Raw genomic sequence first — 22,132 nt, 5'->3', positions numbered from 1 at the left:
GCAATACTCGTCCAAACCTGGCGATTGCCTTCCGGTCAGCCGTGTGTGTGCCTGGCCGCTCATTGGCAACTTAAGAAGACAGTTGGCAGTCAGCAAAGACATCTAGGAAGACAATTGAAGGAAGTAGGACGCATTTGTATCAACGTCATGGCCATCGCTGGCTGTGACGTTGGTGCGTCGTAACACTACCGGTAAAGGATTGGCCTTCCCTCAAATGTTGTATTACACTGAATTGAACATTTACCTCCATGCGCTATTAGCCCAATCCTCTAGTAATTGACAAGATTACAGTAGTATAAGCGGATGGTGAGAGAGTATGTATTGGATGCGAAAATAATTCAGCAGCATTCGCCAGCATCAGTGTAGATCGCCCTACTGTAATGGCGAACAAATTTAATGTGTCAGCAGCTAACATACAATTCTAAATCAGTTACTTGTATGAAACAATGATCGCTCTTGCACCTTACAATCCTACTTGAAGTATAAATTGGGTCAGCGCTTGTCGTTTGCGGTCGCCTAGTGTGCGCTTGCAGCTGCCAAGCTAGCACTTTGGCCTGTTGCTTGATGTTGGAATTCTCGGGCACTATGAGCCATGCAGTATTTGGCGTCAAGTCCTCGTGCAGCCGACACGGTCAGTATTACCTTACTTATGTCGCAAAGAAGAATGCCGACTACCTTTATCTCCAAAATATCAAAAACCGTTCGTGATTATCGTTGTCTTCAGCTGGTACCCAACGCTAAAGCGATAGTTACTTTCTGCATGTAAGCATCTCGACCTACGAGATGCATTTGCAATCCACCGTAGTATTGGCATTTTGAATGGTGATGGTGCTGATGTCGGAGGTGGGGCCCCCAGAACTGCTATGCTGGCGTCGGATATGGTGTCGGTGGAAGCACTCGCGCAACTGGCGTTATGAGAACGACCGACGGTTCGGCGACTGATGGCTTCCTTGCTTTAAGAGCATTTCCACCGGCTCCGACTGAAACAAGTCAAATTTACCCGCTCAAGAATAAACGCATGGTCTTGTGTATTTCTAAGCAGCGTTACTACTACTGCTGTCTTACTGGTACTGTCGGAGATATTACTACAGTAGTGTAGTCAACTAAGATTAATTCTACACATGTACTTAACAACCTTTTCATCATCCAAAAGTTAGCAGACCATACAAGAACTCACCTCAAACAAATAAGGTTCACTACTCTGCGTATTTTTAGTAAACGCATCAACGTCATTGACGACACTTGCACCGTGGCTGAACTCCCCGTCAGACTTATGAAGGTGTTCCTGCTGTTCGGATTTCCATGTAGTCTTGTCTCTGGGCAGAACGGGAGTCAAGATAATATCATCAGTGTTGAGCCAGTCGATATAGGAGTGGGCCCTGAAGCCGCGACTGCTGTGGACTGCAGCAAAGCGTTCGAGTGTGATGCGGTCTCCCACGCTCCTGTTTGCGGATCTGATGGCACCACCTATGCCAATAGCTGCGCCTTTGCTTCGGTCTTTTGCTCTTCGGAACACGACGCAGACACTTTATTTATCCAAGCGCTGGGCGAATGCCCTAACGACCTAGAGGGCACTCTAATCGAGCCTCTGTCCGCTGAACAAATAGAGTCAAGCCCTGAAGAAAGCGCCGACGTGGATCTGAAGACCGTATTCTGCTCTCTAACGTGCAAGTTGACACCTGATCACGTCTGTGGCACGGATGGCGTAACGTACATCAACGACTGCCACCTCCTGTCCTCAAAATGTGAAAATCCACACGTGGAAAAAGCCTATCGTGGAGACTGCGTTTCGAGCAATGGAGACACCAAACTGAACGTCTTGGAAGTCGGTGTGAGCGTCATCGACGCTCCGTTGACAGCTGAGAAGTGTAACCCCATGTGTGAGCGCGTATACGACCCAGTCTGTGGCTCCGATGGCATCACGTACGCCAATCTGTGTCTCCTGGAATACGCCGAATGCCGAAACCCTAACGTGAAGATGTTTGGACCTGGCAAGTGCCCTCCAAACATGCAGGCGGTTCGATCAGCTACCACCGTCACCAGTAACTATAACGGAGACTCCTGTATCCCTGAGCCGTGTCCGTACACGTTTGCCCCCGTTTGTGGCTCAGACGGCCAAACCCACGACAATCTCTGTCTTTTCGCCAATGCCAAATGCCAACAACCAACGCTGACGGTGATTCATGAAGGAGAATGTGACGTAGACACGCAGCTCACGTGCAAAACGTTGACCTGTCCGACGTTCACCGAGTGCAAAGAGCAAGTTGAAGCTGACAACTCTGTTGTTGCTTACTGTGCTGACGTGTGCTCGCCGGATCGCTGTAGCGAGCGCGAAGACTGCGAGTTGGTGGACTCGGACTGCTACACGGCTCCCTGTTCTCCCATTGCAATGTGCGTCCCGAAAGTACAAGAGGGGTAGAGCTCGGATCTCCCTTCAGCCAGGAGGACTTTTAAGTAAGATCGATCATTTCCACGTGATCATTACGAGCTCCTGCGTCCTCGTTCGTCGTAGCATCGTCGCTATCATGTTGATACTCTCCGCTATCCTCAAACCAGCCATCCGGATTATATTCGGCGGTCGAATCACCCGATAAAGAGGAGCCAATTCTGATCGCATCTACTTCCATTTCGCTGTGTCTCTCGCTTGTTCCAATCGCTGCTGGCAGCCTTGGCTTCATACTGCTGGGGGTATCTCTTTCATCTGGACCCTTGGCTTTCGAGACTTTCCCTTTCCTCTTGTTGCGTGTTTTACCGTCACCACTTTTTCTCTTCCTTTTGCCCTTCTTCTGTCCATGATGCTGCGTCACTCGAGGCCAGTTTAGAACCTGCTGACAGGCAGGACACTCTCCACTATCAGCTTCGTCGTCGTCGTCGTCTCTTAGCGACCGGAAATGGTCCGTCAAGCACGGCGCATGACAGCACATGTCGCAGCTTGTATGGTAACACCCCACCACGCCCACGCTATCGTCTTCCGTGTACAGCTCCGACTCACATACAAAACACTTGGAAGAGGTCACTGCTTTGTCCACACCCGCGAATGACTCCAATGCTCTCGTCTCACAGTGTGCAGCTGCATATCTCGCCCCAAATGCTCGAGCCATTTTGTGTATCTCGTCACTGGTGAAGCTAACAGTCAGATTTAACTCTTTGAAGGGCTCCAAGTTCACCATTTCCAACATCTCTACCAACTTCCTCTTTACGGATCGAGGAGCCCCCAGACCTCGTGATCCGCGTAGAAAATCCAGGTGGGTCTTGGAGATTTTACTAACCTGAGGATGTTGCCATACCCACTCAACTGTAGCGAGAGCGAGAGTGAGCGCCAAATAACTCGATAATAGGTCAACTACGACGCACATTGAAGAGCTCGAAACTTGCTCGGGAACCCGTGCACGACGGCGATCATCTCCCTAGAATATGAGTACTATAGTTAGTAAATAGTACTTCTCTACTACTACCGGTAGTTTTTAGGGACAACGAAGCTCTTCAAAGCACTTTGTACTGTGCGACGTACCACGGTCGGAACTTTCGCGTTCTCTTGGCCCCGTTGACGAGTTCTCCATTGTGTTGACGTATGCGCCTCGTCGGAGACACCGTGAAGCCGATGTACGAGCAGCGTAGGCGCTGTGGAGGCTGCTCCGGTGTCAGGAGGTAGCAGGCAAAGAACGGCATCGACTTTGACATGACACATGGAAATTCAGCGAATCATGTGGCGGCTTTGATTTATTTCTTTAGCCAATTGACGCCTACCGGTTTCCAGATTTGATCATGACCGACGTAGTGGCCGAGTATGAGGCGGCCGTGAAGGCAAAGGAGGCGATCGAGGCCGAGATCGAGGCTGTGGTAGCGGAACTGACATCGGGTGACAACCCAGGGCTAAATGGACCGCTGGTAGATGCCGAGGGCTTCCCTCGAGCGGACATTGACGTGTATCGCGTCCGTCAGCTTCGCCACTCGCTAGCGCTCAAGCAGACAGACCATCAGACGACTATGGAGAAGATCGAGGCCCTGCTGCCAAGGTGGAGTGCCGAGTATAATTCGTGTTGTATCATCGTGCTTTGTTTTAACGCGTTTATGATATGTCGTATCAGGGTTTTTGAGGCTCGAAGCACCGGCATAGTAAAGACGACGCCTGCAGCTACAGAGGCACAGGTTAATGATGCGGCTGAGCGCATGCAGAAGCTGGAGACTGAGTGGAAACAGAAACTGAGCGAGGTGAAGTCCGAGGAGAGAGACCTGTTGCCTTTTGCAGTGGTCGAAAGTGTGCAGAACGAGTCTCCAGCTGAAATGGCGGGACTGCAGGCTCAGGACCAGGTGCTACGCTTCGGCACTGCCGACGCCAGCAACCACAGAGAGCTGGCGGCTGTGAGAGACATCGTACAGCGCAACGTTGGCAGCGGTATTCGAGTAGTCGTGCGTCGACAGACAGAGATATTGGCTCTGGAGCTGACGCCGCAGTCCTGGCGAGGCCCTGGCGTACTGGGGTGTCTGCTGCAGCCCCTGTAGATGGCGACTCTGTAGAACAAGAGTTTTGACCAAACAGAATTCAATGCAGTAGTCACAGTACTCGAGTACGAAGGCGTTTCGTTCCATTACAATCTCATGGTTACACTAATAGCCAATCGAAAGCAGTGACGCCAACAGAACTCGAGAGCTCATTACGAGACGCAAAGAGAGATAGTCAGCCACCTGCACTTCCCAGCCCATGAGTAGCTGCTCCAAACGTCCACCAAACGAGCAGAGTAAGTCTTGAGAACGAGTCCCACCCGATCCAATCCGCGCGCCTAAAGACGGCGACCACGGCGACCACCCTTTCGGCGGGTGCTGTCGGTCGGGATGGGGGTAACGTCCTCAATACGTCCGATCTTCAGGCCATTGCGAGCAAGCGCACGAAGGGCCGACTGCGCGCCGGGGCCCGGAGTCTTGGTCCGGTTGCCGCCCGTAGCGCGGATCTTGATGTGCAGAGCGGTGACGCCAACTTCCTTGCACTTGGCGGCCACGTCCTGAGCGGCAAGCATAGCGGCGTAAGGCGAGGCCTCATCACGATCGGCCTTGACCTTCATTCCGCCAGTCACACGCACGATCGTCTCGCGGCCCGACAGGTCGGTCACGTGCACGAACGTGTCATTAAACGAGGCGAAGATGTGGGCAACACCGAACACCTGCTCGCCCTCCTTGAGGGACGGGCCGACACGCACCACCTCCTCTACTTCCTTCGTTGCGGGTTTCTTCGACTGGGCATTATTTAGAAGAAGGGAAATACGACAAAAGAGTTAGCTCTCTCTCTCTACTGCCTTGGCACGAGGCACACGCACCATGATGGATTCGGACTTGAAACTGGGAATGACTCGGCCAAGGCGAGAGCGGCACAAAAGTCTGCTGGCTGCCAGTCAAACAGAGATGCAGAAGATTGGTGGAAACTTGAATTTCGTTCATTGGTTAATAACCGAAGCTCTTTCTCGATGAAATCGTTCTTAGACAATCCTCTTTGTAGTGATATCGTCGGAAATATCACTACATATCCGGAGGCATCACTTTTAAGAGCTGTACCATTACAGGGGTACCATCGCTAGTGACTATAATACAGTCGTGCACCTCCAATTCGGCACCGGTATCAGTCGATACCCTGCCAGATTTTATGATTACGCGAATCGAATGCGCAATTACCTTTGCCCATCACAACCCTTGCAATTAATCTCAACGGTTTTCCCCTGGATGACACGCCGCATCGATCTGATTTTAAATTTTGGATCGGACGTCTTCATACAAACACACACTTTGATTTTTACCGCCAAGGACAATGGGACATCGCCCTTCCTCCTACATGTCCCACAAAAGCAGTCTTTGTGCGAGAAGCACAAGTCAGATCCTGCATGCTCTCACTCCGAACTTGCTCGTTGGGCAACGGAGCGCTTTAAGACCCCCCAAGCAGTAAAGCGCACTACCGTCCAGAGTATTCTTAAGCGGTCCGCGGAAGTTGCCGCCTTGCCGGACGCCTATCGCGACCGGAAGCGCTGTTGCGCGCCCGCGATTCGCCCAAGATTATGCAGAAAATTAGCGTAAATTTTGTACTGAATTAACAAAATAAAATATCAGTGCACTGGATTTGCGTTTGTTTTTTGCTTTACGTTGTGCACTTATGCCCTGGCACTGTTGATATGGTCCGCCCTGCCGAATTGGAGGTGCACGACTGTATTGCAAAGGGCTCTCCCTACGTTCACCAATATTTTGTGCATAGAGCAGACGAGAGTGAATCGGTATGCCTTAAAACGCTACCGGTTTTTGTATGGTATTTAGAGAATTTTCTATACTATTATGTAGCTACACAAGTGACTTGCAGCCATATATTATATTGGCTCCAAACCAAAAATAACGACACTCCTCAAACCCACTAAGTGTTAAGCCCAAGATGAATTTGAAGATCTTTCTCACTCATAGACTAAAGATGGTTTATTTATGGTAAGTATCGACGTTGGTCACTACGCTTTCCAATACGTACGAGAAATGCTTGTACCTCTCATATGCTAGCTGCTTCGGATCCGGTTTATCATCGTGGGCAAGTGGAATGCTTGCATCGGGAGGTGTGCTTCGCACCAGTGACAAATACTGCTCGAACCATTGCACGACCAATACACCACAGCTGTGTCCATTACACTGGCGCCATCCAGTAAATGTTTTAGCTTGCATCTCCATGTGAGAACTCATAAATTTCATGAAAATGCCACTTATAACCTCTTGCACTGCATCCAAAATCGATTTTTTGTGGAACGGATCATACTTCCACACAATTTTACGCTCCATGTCAAAAATGATGCCGCACCAGTGAGGAAATTCGATGCCAACGTACGTTGGACAGCAAACGATGCGATTTGAGCGCATCTCCGTGAAAATATGATCCTTTGTATCGATGTATTGATTCCTTCACTCCACATCTGACAGCTGCAAATATAGTGGGTCAACAACCGTAACATATTTCGGATTTTGCCAGGTTTGTGGCTCTGCCTCTTTGACAACGCGTAGCGAAGCCAGAAATACACACGAATCACTCAGCCATTGGTCACCTCCTGCTAAATCCAAGAGCGAAATATTGTGGCCATTTGCACTAAAAACACTGTCGACACTCATGAAAGGTATCATGTGCAGGATGCGTTGACGCTCTACTTCTTTGTGGTCGTCATCAATAACAATTTTCTCCACAAACTTAACCAGCTTCCGGGCCTTGGTCAGCTTCTTTGATACTTCGTGCCACGTTAGCATTCGCTCTATATCCACCAGACTAAACGTCCCAACGCCAAGAATCGAAATCACTATATCACTTGATGCCAGTTTTGTGTCATTAAATAGCTCTTCGCGGATCTTCACGTTTGTAGCCGAGTCTATGCATTTCATCACCAAAGGTTCTATCAAGATATTGGTTAGTGAGTTTGCATGTTGGTAAGTATTGGTGAAGATGACACCAATATCACCGAAATATTGATAATAACACATTTACATACCTGGAAGCCGAATCTGATATTACTCTCTACAGAACGGGAGTGATTACCCTTGATCACTAATGCTTTGGGACGCTTGAAAACCGCACCATCGAATATGCGGCGGATACCGTCGAGAGCATCTCCAACAATCGCTATTGCAAGCTGTTGTGTCTTCACAACCTCGTCCAAAACTTTTAACGTAACATCACCCACAGTGGCGACCGTGTCCACATACGCCAGAGTATCCGTAATCTCCTTGCTCCTCTTTGCCTTCTTAAAGCTTTTCTTTTGCTTTGGTCTTCCAGATGGACGACTAGCTGTATTAAGCTTTACTATGCTTTTGACATCATCATCCAATATTTTGTGGGGAGGCTTTTTCTCAGTTGTCTCGTCCAATTCAAGTTTTCGCTTCGCTGAAAGTGAAGACAGCTTCTTCGACGCCCGTTTTGTCTCTCGGATGTTTTGTTCTTCTTCGTCCAGCGGAACTCGAAGAGGTTTTTTGAGGCCCACCTTAACATCCTGTCCAGAGGTCAAGATGCATGGTGGATTGGTACTGTTCTTACCCAGTTCGTCCAAATTTGTGGTAAAATCACCAATATTGGTGGTAATACCACCAATATTGGCACTATCGTCATCGGCTTCTCCTGCATCACCTGAGCTGAGCGTGCCTGAGCCGTTCCTTTCTGCATCCAGCATTGGCGGACCTTTGTCATCACGAACCATGTTATCGAAGGCCTTCAAATAGCGGTACCAACTCGTAAATCCTCGCTTCCCTCTATCAGTGACACCCTCGGCAATTCGTTGGCAAACAGCAAATATTGCTCGGTATTTCTGGTTGTGCGATTGAACTCGATTTGAGCCGTCGAAGGCAACATCACCCACAGACAAGCTCACAGCGTCTCGTTCTTCACATACAGGATCTTCACAATCACTGGAGACCTCAGCTATCGACCATCGCTCTGGGATTGTTTCAAATGGAATTGCGGATCGGAAAGAATCATTTTCGCGCCTTTAAAATATAATATGCTAGCACGGGGGAAGAAGCGTTTGGTTGAACACACAGCTACAATTGTTAGTCTCCAAATTAACCTGAAACAACATAATAACGTTAGTGGAATAAGACATAAACATCGAACGAGCCACAGAACTTATTTTTTTGCATATTGACTTGACGATATCTTGCTGTTCAAAGTGAACATAAAACTCGAAGTCTCGCAGGGTTCAACAGTGTAATCCGCCTCATTGCTAGCTGTATATTGACTTTAAATCTGATCGCATGCATGATGTGTTGCTATCTTTGCCAAGTCTTGAAGTTCTTCGTCGTACTTGTGATTGTGACTGTGGTGTCGGAAATCCCACGTGAACTCTAGCTAAAAATGTACTTAGGATGTTCCCACAACAATACGTCTACTAGGATAGTAAACGATCGTTCGGGCGGACCTGAAGACCCCAGTTCTGCCCTTGCACCGGGACAAACTGGACCCTGTAAACTACTTATATAGGCCAACCAGTAAAAATAGGAACACGCTACTAGCACGAGCAAAGCTAGCAGGTGTTTTGAATCCTCGTGGTCCCAACAGCGGAAGGGTACCAGGCACGGGTAAGCCTTTTACGAGATCACCGAGTGTTCAACACTCGGTAGGAAGAATAAAAGGGAGGCAAAACAAGCACTCCCAGTCGTGCAAATAGGCAACAATAAGCCGTCACGTAAAACCTCCCGATAATAATCGGCCAATACACAAAGTCTCTTGGCCTTGCCGGATGAACCCTCGCTACAGAGCTTCAAAGTTCACCGACAGGCATAACACACTCAAACAAGCTTGACCCTGACGCTTACCTTGAAGCCGGACGTCGCTCTGTGTGCTTGAGTGGAAATTCTGTTCTGTATTTAAGCTTACCCTTTCGGGTCTATTCCTAATAAGAAGTCCTAATCAAGTATACAAATATCAAGTGAAAAATGATCCGTTATGGATCTTCTTGCATGCCAAGCGTCGTCTGCACCGTCGCATGAGCATCTTTAACGGTCCGCGCCCTGTCTCAGACGGTGAACGTGTCTTCCAAAGGTCGCTGAGTCTTCCGCGAACTCATCTCAACCGCCACTGAGGGTTCGTACCGTAGATGGTCCGCTGAATGCGAATCCGACCAGTCCATTATTAATAATAAGGACAGCCTGGATTCAGCGACATATGCCCGTATCCAATACTCGTTGAACGTTCGGAGGTGACGCCGTCGAGTCCCTTGCACCTTGGCGTCTCCGTACATCACCTGACCGAGGGTTCGTCGCTTGAACAACTTGGGCGGTGTCACGTCTTTGTCGACGGGTGATAATCCGCAACTACGGAGAAATCACTACACCACAACTGCCCCTGTCGCAATGGAAGCCACGGTACTGGTGCCCGTTGTGACATTTCTTCATTCTTCAATTCACCATCTCGTCACCGTATGTCCAAGCGTCTGAATCGAGCCGTGTCCGACGCTTTTCAGCGTCTCAATCCTCGTAGACGTCGCGAACGTGAGCAGCTGGAGGTACGTCAGCCCATCCTTCTCCTGAATCATCGGTACCTTGCTCATCACCTCGCATTACTCGACTTGTTTCTCAGGAGAGCAAGACCGAGAGTTCGAACGCTCCTCAGTCTGCTGCACTTCCTCCGACAGCAGCGTCATCAACCGACCCTCCGGCGCCCGCTGCCCCGGACTCTTCACTCCCTGTGGTAGCTCCTGCAGCACTCCCCGTCGTCGCTGAACGCGCGGAGATGGATCCTGCTGCTCCTCCTGCCCCAGCTGGTGGTCCGCCACCACTCACCGAAGATTCGCTGCGCGCCATGCTGGCTGAGAATACGGAGGCATCGGTCGATCACATGATGACGTCGATAATCCCGTACTTGACTGCAATGGCTCGTCACCAAGTGCAGCTCAGCGTTGCGCCTTCTCTCCACGGCGATATACACACTCAGCGTCGCCTCGAGACTGCCGTTGGTGTTGATGATGTCCTCGCTGCGATACAACCTGTTCCTGACGCGTTGTCGGCATAACCAGAACGAGTTGCCGACTTGGAGCGTCAGCTGCGGTTTACTCAGTCCGAGGCTGCTGCCGCCGTACGTTCGGTGGCACCCCACATCATGGCTCGTGAGAACGCGGAGACATTCCTCAAGGCTGCCAACGCTGAGATTGAAGCCTTACACCACGACGTCAAGATTCTCCGCGAGTCGAACGCCAAGAACGACGCCATGCTCGCAAGTGTTCAAGCCACTATGGAGCGACACGCAGAGGATTTGAATCGTCTTCACTGCGAGGTCCAAGCTCGGGACGTTTTCATCAGCACTTTGCAAGAGAAGCTGGCTCGTGAACGCGAGGTGTACAAGTCTTCTATTGGAGCGAATACCGAGCAGACTCGGAAGCTTCACCTCCTTCTGGTAAAGCTTGCCCAGGGCAAGTACGTTGATAACGACACGCTCAAGGTCCTCGAGAACCAGCAAGACCGTAACACTCGCCTCCTCCAAGCGAATCGTACCCTCCGTGCACACGTGAGTCTGGCAGGGATGGATCCCGAGGTACTTCGTCTGGCTGTTGAAGGTACGCTCTTAATGTCGCTCCTTCCACCGTGTGTTCAGCAACTAACGTTCGTTCACAATCCTTCGTGATAGGTCTGACTGCGGGTGAGCTGGACCTGGACGCGCTGGACTTGGATCAGGAGACTTTAGTCGCTTTGCGGCGCATTCAGTCTGCCACCGCGTCTTCGGACGATCCTCAAGCCCTTCCTGCAGCTTTGGCCAAGGCCGCTCACCAAGTGGCCCATGGGAAGTCCCATAAGCGTCTTAGACCAGGTGGCGAGGATTCAGACGACGAGCCGGACGACTCTGACGAAGACAAGGCTCCAATCCCAACGGACAAGGCCAGTACTTCGATGGCAGCTGCCGGTCTCGGTGATGCGCCACCTGCCGATACTTCAACTCCCAAGTCGGCTCGTAGATCGCTGTTCGGTCCGAAGGCGTGGAAGAAGGCGGCCCAGAAGAAGCGCAAGAAATCTCGTCCTCGTTCTCCTGCTAAGTCGCCCCGACGTCATATGAAGACTCGGTCCAAGTCTGTACCGTCTTCTCCAAGTTCATGGTCGCCACCTCCTACACCAGCGTCTTCCTCGACTCCCGCCGTGGTCGACCTCAGTGGCGACCAGAGTGACGTGGACATGGGACTGCTGATCCAAGTAGCGTCCCTTCGGTTCAAGAAACTGCTACAGAGCCTTCGGTTAAAGATGTGACCCCTGGGGATCACGACGATGTTCCCGATTCTCCTGACGCGCCTTTGCCGCCGCCTTAGGGTCCACCCGATGTGGCCAAGCCACCAGCTTCAACGATTTCGCCTTCTCCAGCCGACATACGTGCTGCTGAAGAAGCTCTGCGCGAGGCCGAGCAAATGCGGCTCATGTTTGGCTCAAGTGACGAAGGTGAAGAGTCGGACCAAACTGTCCCACAAGGCAAGTCTGCTTCGGCGTCTGCCGCGACGTCCCATGCAGTTGAAGTCTCGGGAGTGGGTTCTACAGCAGGGTCTGCCCCTGTTGAAGCTGCTCCACTAGCTTCCGTGTCTTCGAAGTCGGCTCCGACTGTTCCCACGGCTGATGTACCAAGCGTGTCTTCGCCCGACGTTTCGATGGAGATTGATGACGATGGACATGCTGATGACGATCGTGGAGATGACGTGGATGACAACGAACCTTCGGTGGATGATTCTCCTGATGCTCCTAGTGGTGGCGAAGATGTTCCGCCACCTACCGATCATTCAAGCGCACTCGATGACGAAGACATTGAAGATTCCGAGAGAAATTGGAGCAATCTTGGTCCAGCTCGTCCTCCGACTCCACCTCGGCCAAATCCTTCGCCGATGATGACTTCCCCAATCATCGTTGCCGGTCCGCCTCCTTCGCCACCAGCAAGTCCCCCGGCACCAGCATCTTCTCCTCCTGTTCCAGTGTCTCTTCGTCCGCCTATTTGGACTCTCGATGCTGGACCTAGACGCGTGATTACGGCAACTTACACTTCGGTGCCGCGTCGTGGTGGTGCATCGTCGGTTGAGCCGTTGCCTCACCGAGTGTTATCTGGTACTCGCCCTACGGTGCCGGCTTCGACCACCCTGCCACCGTGGGTTCTTCCGTATGTGGACATGGAGTTTACCGATGCAGGCGCCAAGAAGTGTTTCGAGCGACTCTTGAGCTTAACGCTTCCCGAACCAGCTGGTGAGGTGACCGTGCATACAACGTTGGAGGGTCTCCAAGCGTTCTCTAATTACTCGCATCCTGATCACCCGTACCAGCAGCTTCGGCAGCTCTATTCTCTTCAAGCTTGTCTCTTCGACACTGTGTGACTTCAACCCAAGCGTCCCCATCTCCAAGCGTGCTCCGATTGACACCTGTCTCAAGATGATCTGGGCGAACCTTCGCGGTGACGGCGATAAGCGAGGTGACCTCGCGATCGCATTGAGCGAGCCTCTCCACTGGGTTCCGTTAGCTGGTATTGAGCGAGGTCTCGCTGAAGAAGCTAAAAAGGTTGCCCCCGCCAAGGAACGCTTGAAGGAACTGAGAGCTGTGTTGAAGAAGCTCTTCAGTGAGCGCGACCGTCGTGCCGATCGTCTTCGTAACAAGTACCGTGAGCAGTACATGACATGGAGTCGTGACTCGGTTTCTCCTGGTACTTCTGGCGCGCCGTTCATTCGTCCCGAGTTGCTCTTGGAGCCGTCGAAGCCGTGGTACCCCATCGAAAACTTGTCGTTCGCACCTCGGACATCTGACTGGCTGTCCGAAGTTCCGGCTCTCGACGCTCGTCAGCCATGGCGTACTGGATGAATGAATGCGCCGCATCAGCACCCGTACAACACTACGTACTTCCCATGCCAGCGTAATCCGGAGCTCTTCAATCCTCGTGGTACGCGTTTCGTGAATGTGTACCGAAGCGTGGTCGTTGACCCGTCTCTCGGTTCAACCGAACTTATTCTGACCTGGCGTTCGTTGTTTGACTCGCCACCGGGTACTCCACGTCCCGCTCTGGCTGCTGCTCCTGTTGAAGCTGGTACCGAGGATTCGCAGGGTCCGGCTTCAGCTCCAGCTGCCGAGGCTCCGGTTCCTGATGAAGAGGAGAAGGAGAGTGGTGACTCGACTTCGTTGGCACTCTTGGCCACCGCGGCCAGGCACTTGGAATCGATTTGAACCCTCGCTGCACGTTCCACGACGTTCTCCAGCATCTCAGCTAACTGTTGAGGGGTCCAGCGAAGTTTCGTTTTCAGTGGTCGCTCCCCGCTCGGCATTCATGTTTTCTTATTCTTAATCCACTTCCACAGCGTAATCATGTTCATGTTGTTCTTCAAATGCATATACAATTTGTTGTTGCAGTAACGTTTTTCGACTGTTACCACAGGCTGCATCGCCCTGTGGACAGTTCACACGTGATCCAGTTACGCTAGCCTTCGTCCGCAACTTGCGCCATCTGCAGCCGATTCTCGCTCTTCTTGGCTCGCAAATAGTCGTACAGCAGACCTCCACATGACAAGTTGGATGCTGGTTCCCAAGTTGGATCTTTATAGCCCACCCACTTGACTTTGAACTCGCGTACAGCACGCTCCGTGCTCGTCGTCAGTGGTGTTCTGTCGTCGAGGATGGCCTCGACTTCATATTCACCGGCAACTTGGTCTGGTTCCCAGCTGTCCTCAGGCAACAGTTCCTCATCGAAGTCGAGTCTTGCTTCATTAGTCGCGTCTAGTACCAACCGAGTGTTCGGTCGACTGTTGAACTCGTTGACAGCCTTGAGTCTCGCCACATGCACTTCTGGGTAGAAGCGATACCCACTTCGGTTAGGCAATTCCAGCTCGTACGCAAACTCTTCCACCCTGCGCTTGATCCGAAAAGGTCCATGCCATCGGTGAGCTAATTGCTTCGTCAAGCCCGGTTTGACGCGTTCCATGTACAACCACGCCCGGCTCCCAATCTCAAAAAGAGATCTCGGTGGGGCTCTTGCAGGATCTTCCATCTCTTCTGAAGCTTCTAGGGGGTCCGCCGAGTGTTCGTTTCCACTTGGTTGAGGTACAGCAGCTTTTTCCAGTCGACTCAGAGCATCATTATGCTTTTTAGCCCTTCGCTCCTTTTCTACAGCCTGATAATCCTTGGCCATAGTGAGGGCGACCTCATGTTGTCGATTGATCTCACGCCGCCACGCCAGTGCGTCAGACTGCTTGCCGAGTCCTCGTTTGAGTGATGACGACATTGCCCGCAACGTCGACTGCGCATCCCAACCATGAACGAGGTAGAACGGCGTTTCCTTCCTCGTAGTGTCTTGAGAAGTATTAATAGCAAATACTAGCTTCTCCGCGATTTCGTCCCAATCTTGCTGTAGAGGGTCTTCCGCGTACACCCGTACGGACCCCATCACTGACTTCACCGAGCGTTCCTGCTGTCCATTAGCCTGTGGCCGATAGCTCAAAGTCGCTCTTGATCTTGACTGCATCATCTCTGCAAATGCTTGGAACACCTCGCTCATGAAGCGTGGGTCACGGTCGTGCCTTATCAGTGATGGGGCTCCGAACCGTCGGTAGACACTTTCTTCGAACAATTGGGCAACACTCAGTGCAGTCGTATCTGACATAGCCTTGGCAATAACGAATCCCGTGGACGAGCACTGAAATAGGAGCAACGCCGTGTTGCCCCTGCGAGATTTCGGTAGTGGGATCACAAAGTCCATCGAGACGATCTGGAAAGGTCGTTCGGCTAGTACGTTACCAGGTGAGTATCCACGAAGCTGTGGGCGGCTTTTACTCGAGCTGCAATCTGGACATGACTTCACATGCTTCTCCACGTCAGCGTACAAGCCGATCCAATAATAATCGGACTTAACGCGATGGAACGTTCTCACCACACCTTGATGTCCTCCTTCCAGCGAGTCGTGACAGTTCTGCAAGACCTCTTGAATCATCGTTGTTGGTACCACAAGCCGCAGCTTGGTCTCCTCTTGCCAACCGTGGTCGTACCGACGATTCAATCCAAGATAGTGAAGCACGCCGTCTTCTGATAACACGAGCCGGTCAGCATACTTCCAGGCATCTCGAGCTTCTTTGTAACTCAGCTCTTCTGCTTGGCCCTGAAGCACCTTCTTGATGTTAAACCACTTCTGCTTCTCGTCTTGTGCTACCAGAATCCGTCTGCGTCGTTCCCGCTGTATCGCTACCGGGTCAACATCTTCCGCATCGGGAAATGCCGCTGGTACAGTCCTGTGAAGATGGTCTGGCAAATCTTCGCCGATTGAATCTTCGGTGGACGTCTCTCGTCGTTCTTCATTCTGTTCTTGAGCTTTTGAGACCTCCTTCGAGTGTTCATCTGCAAACCTGACGCGTTTCTTGGCTTTCGTCTGTCGCCGAGTCATCACTGCTATATTACCATAATCGCACTTTGGTGAGCTGTAATCAACCACGAAATTTTCGAAAGTTTTCCACTTTGAAGACTCGCTGCCTGACAGTACATGTACTTGACGCTCTGCTCCTCGTGACGAAACATCTACCGAGTCTTCATCCGGCTCGTAGATCATTGTCTGGATGCGGTTCAGCGATGCCAATTCCGACTTGCGAGTTTCAGCCAAGATGACCCGACTGACTTTTGATTCCAGCGCTTTAGTGGCTAACGAATCCGCAGCAGCGTTGTATTCTCGTACAACGTGGAGATATTTAACTGATCGAAGCTTGGCCGTGAGTTCCTTGTGAGTATTCAGCAGCGCTAGCAAAGTTTCCTTCCTGCATGCGATCACCCCTAGTGATTGTTGAATCGCGAGCCTTGAGTCACCAACGATGACTAAATCCTCGGCACCGTGCGCAATAGCAGCCTTGACACCGTTAATCATCCCTGTGTACTCTGCCTCATTCACCGTGGTGGCCGAGAGGTAAGCGTTTGCAGCAATCACTACCTTCCACTCAGGAAGGCTCCACAGCACCCATGAACAATTTCCGTAGCCACCGTAGCTCTCTGTCTTCGCTGATCCGTCAAAAGACATGACGAATCCGCTGTAATTACGGGAAAGCCTGGCGTACAGCAACGCGGGGTCCATTCGAATAGTCGGGGAACCCTTGTTTGGAGGTGCCACCGGCGCGAGCGAGTCTTCCAGGTCGACGAAGCTCGTGATGCTTGACTGCAGTAGCTGCGCAAAGGCGACATCCTTCTCCTTCACGCGCTGCACCTTCAGGTGCCACTGCGATAGCAGCACTGCGAACTGGACCGCGCGTCCGAAGAGAGCCTTCGACTTATGCACCCACTCTAACGTCGAGAATCGTGTATAGACATGTAGCGTCTTTCCTGCCAGCTGGACGTAGCAGATCTTCAACAGCAGAAGTAACGCCAATACTTCCTTCTCCGCAGGATGATAATTCATCTCGGCCTCCTTAAGCACCCGACCGAGGAACCGTACGGGGTGTAACTTGCCTTCATGTTCTTGCATTAGCGTAGTGCTCAACGCCCATTCATTCGCAAAGAGCATGACGTGAACTTCTTTCGACCGATCGAAGTGCCTGAGGATGGGTGAATGTGAAACACTCGTCTTCAATTTTTCGAAGGAACGACGTGCCACAGAAAGGCCACCTTCAACGACAAAGTCTTCATCCTTGAGCTGGTACAGCGCCGCACCGTAGACCGCGAAGTCTTGAATGAAGCGGCTGTAGTAATTAACCGCTCCAAGAAACGACTGCATGCCCTTCTTGCTCGTTGGAAACGAAAGCTCGGTGATGGCCGCAAGCTTCTTAGGGTCAGCCCTGATGCCTTCTGGCGAAATTTTATGCGACAGAAAGTCCACCCTGGGTTGGCAGAAGATGCTCTTGGTGAAGCTAATGCTGATCCGACACTGTGCAAATCTTGCCAGCAATCGGTCCAGCGTCGCCAGGCAGCTGTCGAAATCTTCGCCACCGAAGCAAATGTCATCCACAAACGACCGTCGACCAAATACAGGTACCAGCGATGATTCGTCTGGTTCCCCGATCGTAAACATGTCAGCGACGGGGCTGTTGACGAGTTGTAGTACAGGGTCGGTCTCTACCGGTGCTTCGCGGTCTGCCGCGAACTTCGTTTGAAACGAACCCTCGGCGCTTGGCCCACGACGTTCCTTGGCCTGTTCTTCAGCTAAACGCATCCTCTCCGAGTATTCAAACCAACCTCCTTTAGGTTGAACGAACCCCCAGAGTGCGTTGTCAATCATACGCTGGTAGATCATCGGCGCGTTGAAGGGCATGCGTAACCACTCGAAATGTCCGAGTGCGCAGACGAACGCCGACACTTTACGCGCTCGCAAGCTCATCATGACCGCCCAGAAGCCGCTTGCTGCATCCAGCGAGCAGAACCATAGGTAGCGCTCGAGATCTGTTAACAGGTCGTCGACTAGCGGCATTGCATACTCCATGATCGCGGTGATAGCATTCACCATCTTGTAATCAATGCAGAGCCGGATGTCCAGCCCGTTCTTTTTCATCACAGTCACGATCGGCGATGCCCATGGACTGTCTGAAAAGACGATCAGTCCTGCACGCAACAGAGCGCGCAGCAGCTCGTACAGTTTGCCGAGAAATCGTAGCGGCACGCGCCGGGCACGCTGTTTAATTGGAGCGTGCCCCTGTGTGTCGATATCGCATACCGCGCCGTAGGCTGGCGGCGGCAGTGCGTTACCACTAGCAATTAGAATCTGCTCGTGGTTCTTCAGCGTCGTGACCAGACGTTCTCGGCGATCAGTCGACAACTCAGGATCAGCAGCATTATGCGCAGTGTAGTCAATTGATGTGTTGATCTCTTCGGTCAGATCCGGCAGGAATGCCAGCTCCTTCGCGTAGTCGTCCAAGTCAATGTTGTTAGCTGGGTGTTCGTAGAAATCATTTCTCGTATCCTCCGTTGCTTCATTACCTTCGGTCGTTAGCACTCGAGCAACCGAGATGTATGTTCCGTCCAACGTCGCTACGGATTCTTTCCTTGACTCAACATTGGCGTGCTTTGATTTCAGCAGTCGGTACTTGGTCCATCTCCTTCCCATCCTGGTTTCCCATCTCTGGGCCATCTGCCGAGTCGTCGTTCGCAATATTGAATGCGCGTGCCGCCGACATATTGGGTTGCTGACTTTTGTTCAGCTCCTCGTTCTGCCGCCGTCTCGACAGTTCGGCATTCGCACCAATCTTGCAATGAATACTCGGTGCCGTACTCAACACCTTCAGCGCGATGCCTGCATCCTCTGGATCAACCACCGACGTCTCGTTCACAGATTTGGTGACACACAAGGCCGGGACAGCTTCGTCAAAACAGGTGACTCCATTTAATCCAGTGCTGTTACTTGTCGCTTCCGTGGTCACCCCTGACTGGACACTAACACTCGTTGGCGTATGTACCACGTTTACCGGCCTCAGTAGTTCGTGTGTACGCACTACCGAGGATTCGTTCACGGTACTGCTTCCGCCATGGGCTGTCGTGTACGTGTCCAAAGGTTCTCCGGAAGGCTGACCGTCAGCCGAATCCCCGGCGGTCACCCCAGACGCCAGACAGGCTTCCACTCGTTCACGTTCTTCCAGGATCAGTGCCCAGCGCTCTGCACACGTCAGACGATCACTCGAATCCACTAGCGAGTCTTCTAGAGGTCGTGCTAGCACCCTACTGGGTTCTGGATAGTCCGGTCGATCAACTACCGAAGGCTGAGTTGCAAGCCATTGTTCGTAAATTTCACATTCACGCTGAAAGAGCTCGCGATCTCTACAACCTTCGTAGGCCAACACTTGCCAGTCCTGGTACTTCTTGGACTTCAGACGCACATAGCCGTCACCTCGTGGCAAATCTCCATCTGGAATCCACATCGCGATCGAATCGTGTGCTGGTAGGTACACAGCTCGATCAGACACGTTGGTCAATCGAATGCTCTGAGGCCGTCCGCGTCGAAACCTCGTTACTGACGGGATTAGCTTGTTCGTTCGACGAACCCACAGTACGTGTTCCTCCAGACCGACGTGGCGCTTCGCTTGTCGATATTCTCGCCACTCGTGCGCTTGAATGTCCAAACGCTCGGGTGGCCCGGCGTTAGCATGAGAGCCGTATTCTTCGCTGTCGATCATGTTCTTGGTCTTGATCAGTGGGATTTGAACTTCGTGCGGTAATTGCGCCGCGCCGTGAAACAGGTCCAACCGGATCCCAGCTGGGATCATAAAGTCGGTCCCGAGTACCACGTCGACGCCTGCACTATGCGCCATTACCCACATCTCGAACTCGTACACCATCTCCCATCCAAGCGTAATCTTGACGCACGCTCGTCGCGTCGTAGACACCTTGCCTTCGTTGATTCCTTGAATGTCAATGCGGCGTCCGTGATCGGGTACATCTCGGAGTCGCAACTTCTTGGCAAAGACGTCAGTGATCACACTAACGTTCGCTCCCGTGTCGAGGAGGATCCTCGATCGCTGGTCGTTCGCAGCGCCTTGCACCAGAGCTCTCATTCTGATCCGTCGGTCGAATTTCTTGGCCGACCACCACCCCTGTCTCTCGCCAGGGTTCAACTTCATCATCTTGGAGTAACCCTTGGGCTCGTCTCGCGCTGCACTCGAAACCAAGCCGAACGAACCCCCGCTGGTGCCTTCATCAGCATCATCACACTCCACTCTCTCTCCAACACCTCCACCGAGGTTTCTACTCCTCTCCTTTTCATTTTCCGTCGCGTTCACACTTGTTACGTATTTATCAGGCCATTCACTCTGCCCCATGAAAGCAAAGATACACTCTGCTTCCATTGAAGGCTCGGTTAACTGTGGCAGCCCGATAGGGACCAACCCAGTTGTAGTTGGCGGGCTGCCTAGTTTAAATGACGTTCTTGAACGACGGCCTTGAGCTCTGGTGGGAGTTCCTCCTTCGTGCCTTTAGTGCGCACGAATTTGGCAAGGTCTTGGAAGTTGCGGAAAAGTTCGCATTGTCCAGCATCGTGGAGTTGTTTGCAAAACTTGCATCGCTTGTTACAGTAGTGGGCGGAGTGACTCATGCCACCGCACACCGCGCATAGTCCGTACTCTGGGCGTCGGTTGTCGCGGTTGAAGTCACGTCGACCGCGTTGGTCCTGATTGAACCCACGGTCACCACTTCGGCGATCTTGATTGAAGCCATTCTCGCGATCGGGCGTGATTCCACGCGGTTGACGGTTGTCTGAAAGTGCGTAGGTGCCTTCAGCAGCTGCACGGCGCTCATTTTCGTTAGCAGCGGCGAGGTATCGGTCGTTTTCATCCAATGAGAAATCACCATCCGTATTATCGGGCTGAAAGTCGTTGTACTCGTCTTGGACATCGTTGTAAGCGGTTGGATCTTCGTTTGAATACTCGGTGCCTCCCTTAGCAGCTTCACGACCTTCGAATTCAGCTAGTAGGTCATCCACCGTGGCTTCAATGAGCGTCACTCTTGGTTTGTTTCGGTTGTCATCGCGGCGACGGTCATCACGCCGGTTGTTGCGGGCGTATCCATCGTCGCGTCGCGTATCACGATTCTTGGAGTATCGGTACTCACTGTCACGCTTGGTCATTCTCTCCTTGCCCTTGAGAACATCTTCGATGATCTCTTCGAGCTCGTGAATGTCGGCGACTCGAGCGTGGTAGAGACTCTCCGCTAGCTTGTCATCGTCGCATGTTGCCAGGAACTGCTGAACGTGTTCTTTCCCGTCGCGACCACTCTTCTCAAAGTGTAGACGGGCGGTCCGAGCGTAGCCATTCAGCCTGTTTATGTAGTCGCACAGATGTTCATTTCGTTCCCGCTTGGCGGAGTAGTAACGCGACAGTGCCGTCTGAGTGAACTGCGAGCAGTAGTAGCGGATGAACGCATCGCTCAACAGCTTCCACATGCGCTTCGTCTTCTTCAGAAGTTGACAGAACCAATGAATGGCTCCGTCCCGGAGACTTAGCTTAAATGGAATGCACCATTTGTCGGCATCTGTGTGGGCTCCAGTCATTTCATAGACGAACCCACGGAGCCACTGCATACAGCTCTCGCTCTTGTTGCGAAAGCCTGAGAACGGCGTGATGCGATCCAGTGGTCGGTGCGAAGCCATTTCAATCCTTGGTGTTGGGTCCACGTCGTTCAGCGTCGCTAGCTCATTCATCTGACGCATCAACTCGAGTTGAGGATCTTCCTCGTCGAATGTACGCACCAAAATGTCATCGTCACTGGACGAACCATCGCTGTCGACTTGACGACGTCCGGCACCACCTTTGGGAGCTCTCGCACCGCCTCGGCTACCGAACGAACCCTCGTTACTTGCGTAAATACGTTGCATACGGCTCTCCGAGCGTGGCGTAACCATGTGCGAGTCTTGAAAGTACGGTGAACCTTCGGTAGTGCCAAAGGCACCACGCTCAGCTCCACGCTTGGTCGGAGGAGTACAAACGAGTCGTTGGGGCGTCGGCGGCAGTGGAATCTTGGACGGATCTTCATCTTGAATCATCGGTCGACTCACAGGCTGCTTTCCGGCGTTAATGCCAACAGCGCCAAACGCCTTCCGAAGCTTCTTCTTCCATTTCTGGAGAGCAGCTCCGGCTTCATGTGGACTCCAATCTTGGAGCGACATCGTCGATGGGTACGTCTCGTTCTCGAAGCCTAGCGACAACAGTAGCGAAACTGAATCCTCGGCAACTTGGCTAGTCGAAACCGA

General features: G+C 52.0%; 4 protein-coding genes across 4 annotated transcripts; 2 read left to right on the top strand and 2 right to left on the bottom strand.

The window, feature by feature from the left end:
- Nucleotides 1-825: 825 nt before the first annotated feature.
- PITG_23178 (kazal-type serine protease inhibitor, putative) lies at nt 826-2,419 on the top strand (the record flags this gene model as incomplete). The annotated part of the gene is made up of 2 exons (XM_002895681.1): nt 826-929; nt 1,216-2,419. The coding sequence occupies 2 exons, from the start codon at nt 826-828 to the stop codon at nt 2,417-2,419; spliced, it is 1,308 nt and encodes a 435-aa protein (XP_002895727.1).
- Nucleotides 2,420-2,899: 480 nt separating this feature from the next.
- On the bottom strand, nt 2,900-3,669 carry PITG_23177 (uncharacterized protein; the record flags this gene model as incomplete). The annotated part of the gene is made up of 4 exons (XM_002895680.1): nt 2,900-2,961; nt 3,032-3,295; nt 3,355-3,407; nt 3,512-3,669. 4 exons carry the CDS (start codon nt 3,667-3,669, stop codon nt 2,900-2,902), a joined length of 537 nt encoding a protein of 178 aa, XP_002895726.1.
- A 96-nt stretch (nt 3,670-3,765) lies between these two features.
- On the top strand, nt 3,766-4,503 carry PITG_23176 (26S proteasome non-ATPase regulatory subunit, putative; the record flags this gene model as incomplete). Its single annotated transcript, XM_002895679.1, has 2 exons — nt 3,766-4,016; nt 4,089-4,503. 2 exons carry the CDS (start codon nt 3,766-3,768, stop codon nt 4,501-4,503), a joined length of 666 nt encoding a protein of 221 aa, XP_002895725.1.
- Nucleotides 4,504-4,555: 52 nt separating this feature from the next.
- PITG_19999 (40S ribosomal protein S14) lies at nt 4,556-5,363 on the bottom strand (the record flags this gene model as incomplete). Its single annotated transcript, XM_002895678.1, has 2 exons — nt 4,556-5,231; nt 5,313-5,363. The coding sequence occupies 2 exons, from the start codon at nt 5,313-5,315 to the stop codon at nt 4,782-4,784; spliced, it is 453 nt and encodes a 150-aa protein (XP_002895724.1).
- Between the last annotated feature and the right edge of the window lie 16,769 nt (nt 5,364-22,132).

This window comes from Phytophthora infestans, genomic scaffold (assembly GCF_000142945.1).
Source record: "Phytophthora infestans T30-4 supercont1.141 genomic scaffold, whole genome shotgun sequence".
NCBI classification, from domain to species: Eukaryota; Oomycota; class Peronosporomycetes; order Peronosporales; family Peronosporaceae; genus Phytophthora; species Phytophthora infestans.
Note: the sequence above shows the minus strand (reverse complement) of the source record. Positions and strands in the feature narration are given on the sequence as shown.